The sequence below is a fragment of the Alligator sinensis genome, unplaced genomic scaffold (assembly GCF_000455745.1).
Source record: "Alligator sinensis unplaced genomic scaffold, ASM45574v1 scaffold915_1, whole genome shotgun sequence".
NCBI lineage: Eukaryota > Metazoa > Chordata > Crocodylia > Alligatoridae > Alligator > Alligator sinensis.
The window spans coordinates 686,877-705,310 of NW_005842597.1; the positions used below are offsets into that span (position 1 = coordinate 686,877).

Here is an 18,434-nt window from a genome sequence, read left to right on the forward strand (position 1 = left end):
CGTACGGAATACGGCACAGGGGATACAATGGTGGGAGTCTACTACAGACCTCCCTCCCAGAATCAAGAGCTTGACCAGGAGTTCGTCAGGGAATTGGCTGAAGCCGCACACTCCTGGTGCATGGCTGTCACGGGAGACTTCAACTACCCAGACATCTCGTGGGAAGAGTGTTCGGCCAAATCTGAACAGTCGCAAAGCTTCCTCACATGCGTGGACGAGCTCTATCTGACTCAAGAAGTCTACGGGCCAACGAGAGGTAAAGCGCTGCTTGACCTTGTACTGACAACCGGGGACGACCTAATCAGAGACCTAATGATCAAAGGGAAGCTGGGTGACAGCGACCATGAGCTGATCACCTTCACCACCCCTGAAAAGCTGGCAAGTCAGTCAGCAGTACAGAGGTCCTCAACTTCAGGAGGGGTGACTTTGACAAGCTCAGGAGACTTGTCGGTGAGGCCCTAAGGGATGACGACCCCAAGGGGAGGGGAGTCCAGGAAGAGTGGTTTCTCCTCAAGGGAGCGATCCTAGATGTACAAGCTAAGGCTATTTTGTCTAGGAGGAAAAGCAGAAAAGGGACACAGCAGCCCCCTTGGCTCTCCAGGGAACTAGAGGACCTCCTGCATCTAAAAAGAAAGACCTACAAAGGATGGACAATGGGATCCACCTCCAAGGAGGAATATACTGCACTGGTCTGCACCTGCAGGGAGCAAACCAGGAAAGCCAAGGCTGCGATGGAACTCCAACTGGCTACAAGTATCAAGGACAATAAAAAGTCCTTTTTTAGATATGCGGGGAGCCGGAGGAAAAGCAAGGGCAACATTGGACCCCTGATAAACCAGAAGGGACAACTGACAACCGAAGCCCAGAAAAAGTCAACTTGCTAAATACGTACTTTGCGTTGGTCTTTCACAAGTCCCATGGGATGTCCCTGCCTACTGTGGGGCAGGGAAGCCCAGGTGAGGGAGATTCCTTGCCCTCCATCAATGCTGACCTCGTGAAGGAACACCTTGAGAGGCTGGATACCTTCAAGTCAGCTGGCCCTGACAATTTACACCCCAGGGTACTTAAGGAGCTGGCCAGCATTATAGCTCAGGCCCCCTGGCACAGATCTTCGAGAGCTCCTGGTGCTCTGGTGAAGTGCCCGAGGACTGGAAGAAGGTCAATGTGGTGCCTATCTTGAAGAAAGGGAGGAAAGTGGATCTGGCAAACTACAGGTCCATCAGCCTGACCTCTATCCCGGGGAAGGTCTTAGAAAAGATTATCAAAGAGGCCATTCTTAATGGACTGGCCAATGGCAACATCCTGAGGGATAGCCAGGGTCTGTTGCGGGTAGGTCGTGTTTGACCAATCTCATTTCCTTTTACGACCAGGTGACCTATCACCTGGACAAGGGGGGAGAGATTGATGTCATATATCTTGACTTTAAAAAAGCCTTTGATCCAGTATCCCATGATCACCTCTTGGCAAAACTGGACAACTGCGGCCTCGGGTCCACCACAATCTGCTGGCTGGGGAATTGGCTCCGTGGTTGGACCCAGAGGGTGGTGGTTGATGGAAGTCAATTGTCGTAGTGCCCTGTGACCAGTGGGGTCCCCCAAGGCTCTGTCCTTGGACCTATATTGTTCAACATCTTCATTAATGATGTGGACATTGAGTCAGAAGTAGACTGGCTAAGGTCGCCGATGACACCAAACTTTGGGGTAAAGCATCCACACCTAAGGACAGGGGGGCAATCCAGGCTGACCTTGACAGGCTCAGGAAATGGGCGGATGAGAACCTGATGGTGTTTAACACCAAAAAATGCAAGATTCTCCACCTTGGGAGGAAAAACCTGCAGCATGCAGCATGCTTATAGGCTTGGCAGTGCTACGCTGGCTAGCACTATGGATGAGAGGGACTTGGGGGTCAGGACTGACCACAAGATGAACATGAGCCTGCAATGCGATGCTGTGGCTAGTAAAGCAAGCAAAACCCTGGCTTGTATCCATAGATTCTTCTCAAGCAAATCCCAGGATGTCATTCTCCCGTTGTACTCGGCATTGGTGAGGCTGTAGCTGGAGTACTGCGTCCAGTTTTGGGCTCCACAATTCAAAAAGGATGTGGAGAAGCTTGAAAGAGCCCAAAGGAGAGCCACGCGCATGATCAGAGGTCAGGAAAACCGACCTTACAACGAGAGTCTGAGAGCTATGGGACTCTTCAGCCTGGAAAAGCGCAGGCCCAGGGGTGATCTGATGGCCACCTATAAATTTATAAGGGGTGTTCACCAGGATCTGGGGGAATGTTTGTTCACCAGAGCGCCCGAAGGGATGACAAGGTCGAATGGTTATAAACTCCTGCAAAACCGTTTCAGGCTGGACACAAGGAAGAACTTCTTTACTGTCCGAGCCCCCAAGGTCTGGAATAGCTTGCAGCTGGAGGTGGTTCAAGCACCTACTTTGAATGCTTTCAAAAGAATCTGGTTGTTTTTCTTGCTAGGATCCTATGACCCCAGCTGACTTCCTGCCCCTGGGCAGGGGGCTGGACTCAATGATCTTCCGAGGTCCCTTCCAGCCCTAATGTCTATGAAAATTTATGAAAATCTATGAAATTCTGATTGAATTTGGCAGTAGGTCAAAGGTTTTGGTTTCTTGTTTTTTCATTATGGGAATGTTATTGTTGCAGAGCTGAGTGAGAAGTCAAAACACAGAAGTAACAAATAGGAAGGCTAGCAAAAACATCATGTTTGTGTTTAGTGGTGAAAGCACCAGGCTGGGATTCAAGAGATCCAGATTTACTTCCTAGTGACCAATTCTTCTTCAGTATATCAGTGTCTTAGTTTCCCTGGGAATTATTCCTTTTGCCTTGTCAATTTAAATTGTCAGCTCTCTGTATCAAGGAATGTAGTTATCACATGACTGTACAGAGTCTAAAGCAACAAAGGCCCAAATTCAGAGAGATGCCCAGATCCTATTGGACAACACTATCTTTCTGGGTGCAATTTAAGGTGTTGGTTTTCACTTAAAAGACCCTAAAAGGCCTGAGCCCTATGTACCTACAGGACTGCCTTCTCCCCTATGCCCCACTGGGATCCCTAAGCTCAGCCAAGAGCAACCTCTTGCAAGTACCATCAACATGCCAAGTTTGCCTGGTGAAAACATATGTAGCTTATTCTTGGTAGTGACCTCTCAGCTCTGTAACTCATTCCTCCCTGAGGCCTGGACATCTTCCGGAAGTGCTTTAAGACCTGCCTAATGGGTAGACATTTAGCAGGCAAGTCTATTGTTTGATGGAAGGCGGTGGGGAAGAGGTGCTATATAGTTTATTTTAATACTCTATTGGCTTTTATTAGGTATTCTGTTTCTCCTGTTTTGTTCTTGTTTGCTTATTTTATTATTTTGCTCTCTTCTGCAAGCTGTCCTGAGCTTTTGTCAGGATGGACAGAGATAAATCTAACAAACAAACAACTTATTCTATTCATCTGCAAAAATATTTTCTCCGCTTGTTGCAGTCCTTCTATTGCAGGAAGTCACTACATTAAGAAAAACTCTGAATTGGAAAGTTTAAACCTTCATACAGGCCAGCCTTTGCAACATTAAATACCATTTAATGATCTTACCTTGCAATAGCTCTGATGAAATCGAGAGAGACAGTACATTTGTATCTTGGTCCATCAAGTTGGTCATCATGGCCAACTAAGGTTAATAGCTGCAGTGTCACAAGAGAGCTGATCTGGAAATGAAAGAAATCACTGAAATGTTAATCACTTTTGCAAATAAGAACAGTAATGACCACATTTTCATTTGTTATTAGCATACCTTCTCTAAGGTATGTTTCAGAGGAAAATCACATATTTAGCTATGTTGGCCAACTGACCTTCAACTAGTTTTGCAACTGGGAGAATCAAGAGGGTATAAACTCATATTACCAGTTTTGGAACACAGGCAGCCTTATGTGCAAGGGCAAGGACACCTTATATCAGGGATTATCTTGAAATTCTCTTGATCAAATCCCTCCACAGGTTCAGAGACTGCCCTTGCAAGACAAGACATGTTCTAAACTCTCTCCCCTGTGCATCTGGAGGCCACTCCCTGAGTTCAATGCCCCAGAGCTCTCTGAGACAGATTACTGCACTCTGCAACCAGGCCCATAGAATCATCTTGTTTTGCTAAGAGAAAGAGAAGCCACAAGGTTGCAAGCCTAGAGAAGGGTACCTGAAGACTGAATGCTAAATCAGAAACCCATCAGACCTCAGGAGTAGGGCTAGATGAAGAGAAGGAAATGCATGATTATATGCAAAAAATGTTCTCTCTTCCTTTTTCCAAATGATGACTGACATCACAACAACCAGGGTTTCTGTGATGTTAGGAGTGAGAACATTAGAACATTCAGTGTGATCATCTCAGTGTGCCTTTCTTTGTGATAAGGGCAACGAGAACAAATACTCCTGTTGGCCTCTCCTCAGTCAATGGTGCTTCACCATAACCAGCTGACACTATGGGTGCTTGTATATGGAGCTGCTCCATTACAGCGTGTCAGAGGAGACTCAGTTAACTGAGTCAGCTGGAGCATGGCATTTACCACGCTCCAGCAGCCTCCCACGTCTCATGTATTAGTGTCCCTGCGCTTCAAAATGTTGGTGGGGGCACTTGAACTAAAGCTCACTGAATGTTCAACAAGCTTTAGGTCAAGTGCCCCTTCCACCATTTTTAAGCCTGCGGATGCTGATACATGAGCCACTTTGGTGCTTTAATCAGAGCGGCTCTCAGAGCCGCTCTAATTAAAGTGCCACCCCTTCCACCTCTGGAGCATGTGTAAAAGTGCCCAATGTTACCAGGATCCCAAGCAGGGAGATGAGATGACACAGAAACAGCCCCACATTTCAAAAACCAAAATGCTAACTAGTTTACATGTACTGCAGTTTAACATATTAAACACAAGTGGATCCCTGTATTAGGAAACTGCATGTTAATTCAAACCATCCAGAAAGCAAGTATTTAAACAGCTACTGTAAATTTGCATGATTATAAATAAAGCCTATGCGAATATTGAGCATTCAAACCTTGCTCATCTTTCAAAATTGAAGTCACCCCCAAACTCTGTTACTTTACTTGAAGGAAATGAGAATAATATTTTAGCATTTAAACAAATGGGTGGTGTGCTAAAAAAATGACATTTTCTCTAGTGGGCAAAGACTATGAATGAGATGATGCTTAAAATATATTTAGGGATTCATTTCTGTTTACAGCATATGACAATACAGGTCTTAATATTAACATTCTGAAATGATTTGGTTTGATCATAATTATTGCTTCAATTGTTCCTACATTCCTGAATGCTGCATGAATTAAATCAAGTCTAAAAATTATGTTAAGGGCAGCTGATGATTCACAGTTAATGTTGTTAGTAACTAGTGCATTTAGAGAAAGTAAGCTGAGTGTATGATACATTACTCGAAGTCCTAATATGAAAATCTCTTTGCTTTCAATTTAATGACATTTCTCCAACCCCAAATTTGTTAGGGTTTTATTTTATTAAATAGTCTAAGTTTAAGTCAGAAGGGCACATTTTTCTACATTCTTCATTCAATCAGGTCTTTATTCAGTCAATGAAGAAGCATAATGGAGTAATCTGTTATTACAACTGCTATTTTACACCCCAGTGAACCATTATTGGCTAATCATTTCTGCAGGATATGGTTGCAGCTGGCCCCTTACATTTAGAGACTACCAGTGAAAACAGGTCATGTCCCACACAAGGAATGGCATGAGGCTCATAAAAGCTTCCAATGAACACACCATAAGCCTAGGTAGTTTGGATCTGGACCCATCTAAATATTATGTAGGATGCAGAAATCAAAAGTGACCTTGCTGTTGCATTACAAATGTTCTAGCACTGCATTAACCACAAATTGTAACCAATTTTTCCTCCTCTCCCCAAATGCTGTATATGGAAGAGAAGGTCAGCATTGTAAAATTGCTTACTAAATCCTCTGTCTATAAATCTGAAACTATGTCAGGCTGGGAACCAGGTTTCTGATTAATGCTTGAAGCTCTCTCTACATGTTACAAAAGATATGAAGGTTCTGATCATCATTTAGCATAAAACAAGGCTATTCACCTGGTAAACCTCAGCCCTTCGATCTCTTTCACAAATCCTTGCAAGTTGAATGCAAGTTTCATGCAATACATGTGCATCTAGAATCAGCTAACCATGAATATTTAAATAATGGGTCATACATCTTCAGATAAACTTAAGTTGCTTTAAAAGCAAAGGATAGAAAGGCCCATCACTTCCACTTCATGCTGATTAGCAATGTAGATTTGAAACTCTAAAAACAAGCTAATTGGAGAAAGCCTAGATCGAGGGGAAAGACCAAGTTTGAGAATAGCAAATTACATTTAGAGAACTTCATTTTTTTCTGCTCTCAAGTGGTTTCCACATCTCCCCATTCCTGACTAGCAGGCAGCTGCCAGTAAAGAGGTATGGAGAATTCCAACAATTAAACATACACTGCCCTACTAAATTGGGCATATGACTGCTTTTGACTCTACACAATAAAACAGCTCTGGAAAGCCTGCACTGAGTTCCAACTGGCAGCTTGGCCAATATCTGAACTAGATGCAGGCAGATGGACAGGCCAGTTTTACTACACTGTGAATCCTAATGCTCACTCATTGTAGGTCATATTAAAAACACTCGGCAATGCATGCCACCATATATTTGGATAAACACTCCTCAGAGGATGCTGGAGTGAGGAAAACAGAGACTGTTGAGATAGGTAAGATAAGGCAGGACAGAATACGGCAATACTTACTGGTCTGATTCACATGACCGAATGGTATTGTTACTCTGACTAATGGATAACATAAAAACATAACATTATAATATATAGCTTAATCCACTTAGGCATGTGCAGATGGCATCTCTCCTACAGTGGCCCCAAAAGACAGCATATAGATGATAGCCTAGAATGTTTTCATAATAAGCAAGTAAAACCCCAAAGCTGTTTTGAATGTCTAAAATGGCATGACATTTGCCTCTCTCTGGATCAGAATGAGTCCTGGTAAAAACAAAAAAAGACCCTGTGAGGGTGACGGTTTGAACCAAATGAACTCCAGCACCATTTTTTATAAATAAATAAATTTTTTATAAATCTGAAGAATACATAACTTTTGTTCCTTTACAACACAGTGAAGGTGACACCTCTCTCTAAGATGAGCCTGGAATCCAAACTAAGTTTTTAGTTCTTACTTAGCCCTTTTCAAGTTGCTCCCTTTAGTGGCGAGCAAAATGAAAAGCAATCACCTAAAGAGGGCTCAGAAGATGGCTCCATTAACTTTGTAACAACAGGTTTTACGTCTCATGTTGGAACAGATGCACAAACTGGTGGAAACACATCAACAAATCGTTTACAGTACCGTGTGATGGAGGCATAGTGGACTCAGCAGACTAACTACCTGCTATTCGGCAGGATGTTCTTACAGCAGACGGGAGCTTTTTGATTACAGACAAGTAGAGGCAGAAATATGTAAGTGCTATAGAGTCCAAGATAGATTACGTAGAAGTAGCCAGGCCCTGCATAGCTTTTTCTACCACATTTAGGAAGAATCATGAGCAGCGATTGTATTTTGATACTATATATCATGGGCAGAAAAACAATACATCCCTTCTGATAGGCCTTTCTACCAATGCAATTTTTTCATTGTTCATTCCTCTTGTATCTTCTCCATTTACAGGCAAACCTTATCTACCATCCCCTTCACTCATGCAGAAACAGCCTGGTTCCTGTCCCTGATGGACTGCAAAATCTCAAAATATTTATCATTTTTTCCCATCAAATGGAGAAAGTTAGCAGTTTAACACCTCTGCTACCTTCCAAGAAATGCCTGGAGTTTATTAAAAGGTAAATGATTAAAGTAACAACCTTCAAGGATAAATGTGGAAGGTTCTACACCAAATTTGAGATTTTTTTCCCCCAAAATGAACACCATGCAGGAACTGTGGTACATATGGTTGTGGTACGCCAATCACAGAAGACTTAAATGATAGTTTAAAGAGGAGAAAAGGTGAAGAGGTGAAGACAAAAAATACAGCCAAACTGGCCAGGGCCAGAATACGTTTTACAAGAAGGATATTTATTGTGCAAGTGCCTGTGAATTTTCCATCTTGTGTCCTGTGGGAAGGGCTTAGCAAATTGTTCACATTAGCCAACTCTCATGACCTCTATTCACAATCACTATCTTACATATATATAGTTACAGAGAAATCACAGGTCCTGAGGCTTGGTAGGTGCCATGGGTCCACAGAAAAAATAACAGTGGCAAGCTAGTAAATGAGAGGTAGTAAATGCCAGTGGCAGATAAAAAAGAAATGACATTAATTTGTAAATCTAAGAGTTCTGGAATTGACAGAGCAGCAGCAGAATACATCATCGGGGGCTGAATATATATTCAGGGGCTGGATGTGTGACCCTTAAAACCTTATGTCTATTCGAGTCTTGTGCTCAAGCTAATGCCAAAGAATGGGAAGCCTTTGTAAGCGGTGTTTTTTAAAAAATCCAAATTTTTAAACTCTTTAAATACACCCATGCAAGAACACAGCTATTTTAGTTCAACACTGGTCAAATATTATAGGGCAGGGGGATTCTTCTGCTGCCATCCTATTAACAGTGGAAATTCTTTTTGGAAATGCTTATTCACAGAAAAATTCAGATTTAATACAATTAAAACTACTGGCAAATTCAAGGAGCACTTTTTGCTGAAATTGCATGGTGACTAAGGCCAGTAGTTTGGAAACTTTCTTGGGATATGAGAGACCAAGATCCAATTCTCTCTTCTGCCCAGGCCCAATTTAAACCTAAATCCCTACCTTCTGTCACATGTGTAGATACCAAGTTACAGGATATTATGGGGCAGATTTTCCTCATTATTTTTTGATGGAGTTGTTCTTTATATAACACACATATCACATATTTTTAATGTACGTACTCATACACGTGGGTGCCCCACACACACACTCTCTTTTTCTCTAGCCTAGTGGTGGGAGTTCAAACTGCTACTCTGAATGAGGCAAAAACTAGTGGAGTGAACCTGAATTGGTACAGACTATTTGCAGGTTACTAGATAAATAAGAAGGTTCATAGTATTGTTTCCTTGTTCCATTAGATCTTAAGGTGATAATATCACTTTATTACTTTAGCTTCTAAAAACAGCACTACTACAAAAGTTCAGGCACTGTGACTCTTGGGAAGTAATCTGTTTTCAAATGAAAATATATCAAAACTTCATATCACATTTGGAATTATATAAATGCAATGTCAATCTAACTGTGCCTCTTAGCAACGCCGCCCCCCCCCCCCAAAACCCCCAAACAAAAAAAAAACCCCAAACAGTTCTCTCAGCTTTTTTTTTTTCATGGTATGTGCAACAGAGGCTGTATTTCATTGTTACAAAGGCTTAGAAAAAAACATCTGGCAGAAACAGACTTGAGACTAGCCAGGAAAAATGTGTGTGGGTGATTTAAAAAAGAATATTTATCAAGAATCTTTTGAACAAAAGAAATTATGGTTAGAAGAAATATTCTAAGACTATTCAGAAAAGTGGAACTGGACACAGTAATAGCTTAGTCTTGGTAAAAAAAAAAAAGACCACAGCAAGATGAACATGTTATTTACTAGGAACTGGAAATTTCTGAGGGGGTTGTTGGGAACTCTGAAGAATACATGACCTGAGAGGAATGAAGGAACAGGTGTTACGGTTTTGCTGCAAAATCAATATGAACTGAACTTCCCTTGATTGACAAATGTCTGAGAAATATTTCTGAAAAAGAATAATGTGTGTTTGGGTGGAGGGTAGAGAATCTCAAGGGCAAAGAATGAGGGTGACAATTTAGAGGCATAAATCTCCTGGATTACTAATAGATCCAGTGGCCAAACTTAAACGTTTAACGCTGTGGGTAGAAAAAGGCATAAAAAATATACAGGCCGTTTGAACTAATTGTTTTCTCCCCAACTAGCTTGAATTAACAGATAGGCTCTGCACCACTCCCTACAGGGTAACAAAGACTGGTTTTGTCAGACCAGCAGAATTCCTGAAACAAAGGCTGTCTGCTAAGAATGCCCTCGCCTCTGACCAGAAGGATAAAGACAAACTGGAGAAAGCTCACAGAAGAGCAAAAAATGATTGGGTTGGACCAGCAAACAAATTAATATATATAGACTTTGGTAAGAGAAGACCACTGGCAGGAAAAACCTATACCCTAACACAGCAACAAACTAGAAAAGATGAGAAATTACTCAGTCTAGTTAGAATGGGGGTAGGAGTATAAAAAGAATCAGTGGGATGAAACTGAAGGAAAAAGTGAGGCTGAATATTAGGAAAAGCTTGAAAAGTTTTTCTAGAGCGATGACAGTCTCATTCAGAGCTGTGTTCTAAAGGGGACTAGTCGGACTACTAAAGGCATAAGAGAGAGCAATCCTGCACTGGTACGGATGTCCTAGGTGACCTCATACGTACCGTCCATCTACAGAATCTATCATTTTCAATTATGTTGGCCAAAAGGGAATGGCAATTATACCTCTTCATGTTGGCTTCCTTTCAAACACACTTCCATCTGTTTTGTGATTTTAAACCCCAAAGTGACTGAAATATTAAAAATGCTCAAGCTCCAGGTAGGACATGGCATGCCAGGTAAGTACCTTTTTAATATTCTCTTTCTCAAACAGATTAAAACTTCTGTGAATCCTAACATTTTCATGCACTGTCATGTACCGCTCTTAAGAGCAAAGAATTAACTTTGCTGGCTGCACTTGCTCAAAACCCACTGCTGCTGGTAGTTAAATTCATACAGATGTTAAAACCACTGCTATGTAACAAAAGGCAGTTTGAAAACCAGATGTCATTTAGAAAACACATTTCACTCAAAATGACTGCAGAACTAGTCTGGAGTTAAATTCAATGAGCCCAACACAAATTATGCTAGCATAAAAAGCTGTTCAAAATGATTCAGTTAGAAGCATAACTAGAATATATTCAGCATGCAAGCCTTGTAAAATCAGAAAGGACACACTTCCTTTTAGAACTATTTTAATAAATTAGCAGTAAAGGGAATAGACATTATTTAAAATATATACGTATATCTATTAGAAAGTAAGGTAGAAGAGAAGATTTAAGCCAACAACTGACCAGATTAGTTTTTGTAAATTCTAAAAAAAAGACCTATCACTGTGAATAAGGCAATGCCATCAAATGGCATTTATTTTTAAACTTTAATGCCAGATTTGTGTTGTTACATGTTGCTGTTTCTAAGGTCCTGAATAAGCCAGAGAAATTCACTGCAGAGGAGATTACCTTGGATAATATGATTCAACAATATTTTGTTATGCCTTAGCTGGCTCCCCTGCTTCTTTCAAGGGCTCATGCCACAATTTAAGTGTGTCAAACTCCAATCAGTTGGAAGGCTGCATTCCTTCTTTTAGGTGTCTGATGGGTACACACTGGGCTCTGGCAGCACTGCACGCAGAAGCTCCACCACTGGTTGGAGGGCTTCCCATGGCAGCACCCTAACCCTGGAGAGAGGGGAGATGGGGAGGGAAAGAGAGACTGCAGGGAATAAATGTGTGCATGACCCTGCAGGGAGAGACAGTGTGCATGGGTGTTTGTGAGAGATCCTGCAGAGATTGTGCGTGCGTGTGCATGCGCATGCATGTGCACACATATGGACAAGAGAGACAGACACAGTAGGGACACAGAGTGCATGTGTGTGTGCACACGACCCTGCACCACTGCAGTCAGAAGCTGGGGCTCTAGCTACAGTGACAAGGCTTCTCACAGGGACAGGCCATGATCCAGTAAGAGATGATGCACTGGCAGCCTCAGTGGCATCATAGAGAAAGCCCTGGCCACTGTGTAGGTGGCCAGATTTCTTGCAGTGGCAGCCAGCACCCCAGCGAGAGCTAGGCACTGCCAACCAGAGCAGAACTGTAGGTTCCCATGGCAGCAGCCCACATCCTAGTGAGAGTCGGGGTGCTGGCAACTCCAGTGGCATCATGGGCAAACCCTGCCAACCTGGCCAGAGCTGGGGCTCCGGCCAAGGTGGGAGGGCTTTCTGTGGGGGGAGCCAAAGCTCCACTGAGAATTGTGGTTAGATACTTCACACTGTGACTAAAGCCCTCTGGCTGTGGCAGCAGGGCTTCTGCCCTGGCATTGTTTTCACTGGGGCACAACCTGTCACCAGGGGAAGCCCCACCACCATGGCCAGAGTTAGGGCAAAATTCTGCGGGCCGGATGATCCAGCCCATGGGCCATATGTTTGATGCCTACCCTAATTTCCAGATTTCCTGCTTATACTGGCTTGCACACGGCTATGGCTTCTGTTCCAAAGTGACTGTAGCCTTCTTAAACTGGTTTGCAATTATATAAACACTCACCACCTAATCCCACAGTACTTCAACTGCGTTATAGTTTTTCCTTTGTTTAAACTAATTCATTTATGTCCTTTTGCTGTTCTCTTCTGAACTCCCTACTATTTGCCAATGTCTTTCTGACATTAAGATTTCCACGAACTGAAAGAGGAATTTTAAATGCAATCTCATCAACACCAAACAAAGAAACGGTCTTCCTCTCATCGGCTATAACCTAATGTTGCCAGGTTAGGTATTCTTCATCTATGCTGCATAACAAACATCTGATTTGACCATGGCTGCTCCCTTAGGAAACTTCTCTGCTTCACAAGTTCTCCCTTCTATTAAATATTTGCATTTTGTATTATTTATTCTACATAGAAGAGTATGGTCTTATACAGATTAAGCCTTGTTTGGTTATTTTAAGATGCCCCAGCAGCATTAGTTCTTCATCCTTGTTGGTGTTTGCCATGCCTCACAATTTAAGTAGTATTTGCACATTTCCTCAATGTGTTGTTAAATCTCACCCCCCCCCCAAGTAATAACTGTAGATGCTAATAAAACTGGACTCAAACAATCATGATTGCAATTTCTACCTAATTCAAAGAATGGCTTTTTGCCATTATACTTTTCAGTTTGTGTAAAGCACTCCTACCAAGCCAATCTGAATAGACTGTTCATAATCAACATACAAATATAACAAGAATACCACATTTATTGATGCACAAATATAATTTAGACTCCAGATATCTAAAAGAATTCCCATATTCACTAAGTATATAAGTACTAAGGGTCTTCTGAACCTACCTAATACAATTTATTCCTTATGACTTTAAGCAAACATCTTTGTTATCTGCTAGATCTTTATGGGTCATTATATATTTGTTCCATAACATCGTTGATGGGTGTGTCTATGCAAGACACTATACTGTGCATTAAACTAACCTAATGTGCAGTAGAGAATCAGTCTCTACATGTGCACAGCAATTACTGTGTAGTAGAATAGTCAAATGTGCCACTTTCTAGTATCTGTATATACAGGTACTAGAAACTGGCACGTTAACCTAATGCACCAAAGAGCACGTGTAGATGCTGACTGGGAGCAAACTGTTCCTGGTCAGCTGAGGCAGCAGGGGCCCATGTGGGGTGGGGACCCAGCTCAGTGGGATGCTGCTTGCCAGCCACAAAGAGACTGGGATGGATCCCAATTTTCATGTGGCTGGCAGGCAGTTGCCTAGCAGCTGGGACAGCTCTCCCAGCCATGTGGAGATCAGGATAGGTCTTGACTTCCATGAGGGTGGGAGGTAGCTGTCTGGCAGATAGGACAGCTCTCCCCAACCCTGTGGAGATTGGGGCCAGCCCGGGCTGGCACTCAGGGGAACCTGGAACTCCCCCTGGCTGCTGCATGGAGGTAGCGCAGGGCAGGATCAGCTCTAGACTGAACTAATCGTGTTGGAAGCAAATTTGCTTCTGATGTGTGCACGTTTAGATGGGTGCAGGAGTGCAGTTTAATGGGCCTGAATTTTCTGCACAGAAAATTCAGGTGCATAAATTGCACTTATAGATGCACCCACTGAGAATTAAAGTTAGAATTAATAGAATATCACTTGCTAAGATCACACTTAAGGGTTGTATGTGTGCAGGAGGTGATCCGCATTCACTTGCCCTTTCTCTCCAACATAACCTCAGTCCGAACTATCCAGAACAGCCTGCTTACACATATCATTGTATTGTACTCTCTTTGTGTCAGGGAACATCTTTATTATGTCTATATAGCCCTCATATTCTGAGGCCCAAACTGGTGAGGTTCTTTAGTTACCACCACAGTCTAAATCAGGGGTTGACAACATTTTTTAGCAGAGTGCCAAAAACACCTGCAACCTTGACTCGTTTGTCAGGGGTGGATGGCAGCAAAGCTGTGAGAGGCCTAATCCTCATTGTGGCAGGGCAGCCACGGTCCCTTCCCTGCCAACCACCTAAAGGCATACATGCCAAGCAAAATGCCTTCATGTGCCGTGCTGCAGCACCCATGCTGGGGGTTGTCTACCTCTGATCTAAGTGTTAAACAAATACAAACAACAAACATTTCTTTTGCGCCAAAAATGTAGGTGGTATCCTGCAAAAAGTTTAAACAAGAAACACTGATCCTTCTCCAAAGAGCTTATTCTCTGAGCTCTGTCCCCGCCTTCTCTGCTGTGTGCACAAAGTGCTGTGCATGTGTGGAATCCCATTGGCTTCAATGGGTCTCCACAAAAGTGCAGGAGTCTGTCGGCGTGAAGGAGCTTGAAAGATCAAGGCTTAAATCAGCTAAATGCCTATTCGAAGGAAGAGGGCAGAGAAAAGGCATATTGGGATTTAATTAAGAGCCAATCATTTCATAGGGGATAAATTATAAAACTGGATGTTTTAAGCAGAACTCAAGGCAACGCTAGAGGGAGGAGCAGAGAGCAGCATAAGAGCAGAAGCCAAGTAAAAAAGGAACTGAGAAGGCAGAGGGCAAGGATCTCTAGTACAGAGTACCAAAAAATTAAATAACAAGTACCAGCTAATGAAACCTCAAGGGTCTGAAAATCATAACTGAGTTTAAGAGCTGGGTAATATTCTGGGTGTAGTCTGTTACCTACTTTCATTAATGAGTTATCTGTCACAGTCTAATTGTCCCTACTTCTCTTACAGGATCGTAGGGCTAGAGAGGATCTCCTGAGTAATTAAGCCCTGTTTTTATCATCACATACAACCATGCTATATAAACCGCTTCATCAAGTGTCATTTTGAAACTGGTTGGGTTATTTGTCCCTGTAGTTTCTATTGGAAATCAGTTCCAGGATCTTACTCCTCTGGTGTTTACACGTCTTCTAATTTTCACCTTAAATTTGTTAATGTCAGTTTATACCCGTTTATTCTTAGTGACCCTTCTTTATTTTAAATCAGGGCTGTTCAACTTCTGGGCAGCTGAGGGCCACATGCACTGTGGGATGCAGACCCAGGGGCTGCACATGCTCTCTCTGCTGCATGCAGGCCAGCTCCCCTCCTGGCCGTGCAGGCAGCACCCCAATCCCCTTTAGCTACACAAGTCATGCAAGCAACTTACCTGCAGCGCACAGCTCAGGAAGCCTGGCTCCCTCCTTTTCTAAGCATGCAGTTTATGTAGCCCAGCACCCTCCCCAGCTGTACTGGGAACCAGAAGGAGGGAGCAGGAGCCTGGAGATCCTGGTTGCTGCTAGGGGGTGTGTGAAGTGGGCCGTATTCAATTCAGATTCAGCCCGAAGTGGGCCATATTTAATTCAGATTCAGCCCGAATCGGGGACAGTGATTCAATTAATTGATTTGGATCACCGTCCCCGATTCAATTTGGCCGAGTCCAAAGACTCAATGCTGACTTGGAGAATCAGCGATTCAGCCATAGACACAGCTTTAAATGTTTTTCTACATACCTTGAGATACCAGGCACAGCTCGTGAATGTTGCGATGCTGGGGCAGATGGAGCATCCCACAGCCCCCCCAAACCCCCAACTTGGCAATTGACCACGGGGGGACCCTGGGTGCCCCCCCAGACCCAGGAGGCACAAGTTGCCGAGCCAGAGGGGTGTGGGAGGCCCCTGCAGCGCACCCCCCAGGGACCTGAAAATGGACCGGAAGTGCTTCTGGTTCACTTCTGGGTCTGCTGCCGAGCACACTGGGGACCCCTTGTGCTCCTGTGGGACGCTCTATCCGCCCCACCATCTCAGCATTCACAAGCCACCTGGTACCTTGAGGTATGTAGAAAAAACATTTAAAGCTGTATCTATGTCCAAATCATCAAATCTTTCTGAATCAATTCAGAGGGCTCCAATTTGATTCAAAGAGATTGAAGGGTCTCCTGATTCAATTCAGATTTGGAGATTTGGCCACCGAATCTGGATAAATCTCCGCCGAATCGAATCAGTGACTGAAGATCCACACAGCCCCAGCAGCTGCAACCACAAGCAGAGTGGTTGGATGAGAGCCTGAAGGTGACACATTACTGTATTTTCGTGCATATACCCCGCTCACGGGTATAAGCTGTATAACCTGCAGGAAATTGTATTTTTTTAAATAAGTCCGTGTATACGTTGCACCCGTGTATTCCCCATGGCAGCATATACACGGGGAGGCGGCGCAGCCCAGCCTGCCCCGGCGGCACAGCCTGGCCTGCCCGGGCCCAGCGGGGAGGCTGCGCAGCCATGTCCGTCCTGGCCCCAGCCCCCGTGGCAGCGGCGGCGTAGCCCAGGCCCAGCGGGGAAGCGGTGCAGCCCGTCCTGGCCCCGGCCCCCTGCGGGGAAAAAAAGTCCACTGATAGCCCGCACCCCCGTATAGCCCTCACCCATCCATTTTTTTGGGTAAAATCGTGTATACCCCGCGGGGTATATGCGCAAAAATATGGTAATTCCTTGCAGACTGCCAGTTGGACAGTTCTGATTTAAACAGGCCTTTAAGATCGCACTCCTTTGAAATATTTAGAGAGAACTATAATCACCAGTAACAAAATCATAGAAAAGTTGGGCTAGAAGGAACTCATCCAGTCCAACTTTTCCATTCAAGTCAGGAGGTTTAGACAGATTTATCTGTCTAAACCATCCCAGATAAGTGTTTGTCTAATCTTCTCCTAACTTCTGAGAATGGAGATTCCAGTTTTTCTAGGTAAGTCATTCCAATGCTTAACTACCCTCACGTGTAGAAAGTTCTTGTAATATGCTATCTGTATTTCCACTGTTGCAATTTAAGACCTTTGCTCCTTTGTCCTGTCCCCTGGGGCCACAGAGATAGTCTATCACCCTCCTCTTTATAACTATCCTTTAGATATTTGAAGATAGTAATCAAATCCCTCAGTCCTACCCTTTTCAGGCTAAATAATCTCCCAACCTTTTCTCATATATCATGTTTCCTAGACCTCTGATCATTTTCCTAGACCTCTGCTGGCCTCTTAATTTGTTCACATCTTGAAATGTGGTGCCAAAACTCGGCCATAATATTCAATGCGAGGCCTCACCAGTACTGAATACAGTAGAAAAATCACTTCCTTTGACTGGCAAGTGATGCTTCTATTAATACAGTCCAGTATGCTATTGGCCTTTTTTGCAACAAGAGCACGTTGCTGTCTCATATTCAGCTTTGGATCCACTATAAACTGCCAGGTCCTTTTCTGTAGTGCTGCAGCCTAGCTAATCACTCCCTAGTCTGAATCTCTACATACAACTATTCTATTCTAAGAGCAGGTATCTGCATTTGTCTGGGCTGAATTTGATTTAATTCTGGACAAATCAAGTTTCCAATTTATGAAGGTCACCCTTAATACTAATTCTATGCTCTAGTGTCTGCAGCTCTACCCAACTTGGTGTCATCTGCATAGTTATTAAGCGTATACTCAGTCCCACCCTCCAAATCTTTAATGAAGACAAAACAGTATTAAACTCAGGGCAGGCATGTGGGAAATCCCACTCAATACCTTCTCTGAATTAGACATCAAGCCATTCATAACTACTTTTTGAACACGATCCAATGAGTTATATATTCACCTTAGAGTATTCTAGTCTAGACTGTATTTCCTTTGAAGACTAATGAGAATGTCATGGGAAATAGTGTCATTGCTAAGTTTCAGATATATCCACTGCTCTCCACCCCCACCATAGGTAGCTCATCACCTTGTTGTAGAAGGAAATCAGGTTGGTCAAGAAAAACTGTATCTTGATGACTGAGTTGGCTACTCCTGACCAGCTCTAGCTGCTCTAACCCATTATTCTGCTAATCTAAGGGTACCAAGCTCTTTTGGTCTTCTTTCATATGATAGGGTCTCCCCTCCTCTGATCATTTTAGCAGCCTTCTTCTGCACCAATGGCTAGAACTGCACATAATATTCTAGATTACATCATATTACCCTCTTGTACAATGAACTTAATACTTCTCTGTTGCTACAAGAAATATCTTACCTTACATATTCTATGAATGCATTATGCCTTTCCAAGAATTCATCACAATGGCAGCTCACTCAAGTAGTGATGACTAATACAGTCAGATTCTTCTCTTATCCTGTTGTTTC

At 43.2% G+C, this 18,434-nt stretch overlaps 1 protein-coding gene across 3 annotated transcripts in view; it reads right to left on the reverse strand.

The window, feature by feature from the left end:
* The window catches only part of ORC5 (origin recognition complex subunit 5), a 150,228-nt gene that overhangs the window by 5,698 nt on the left and 126,096 nt on the right, over positions 1–18,434 (reverse strand). For all 3 annotated transcript variants that reach the window (XM_006032955.3, XM_025214712.1, XM_025214713.1), the window contains exon 14: positions 3,596–3,708. In XM_006032955.3, the coding sequence (XP_006033017.1) occupies positions 3,596–3,708 (113 nt within the window). The remainder of the gene's footprint in view (positions 1–3,595; positions 3,709–18,434) is intronic.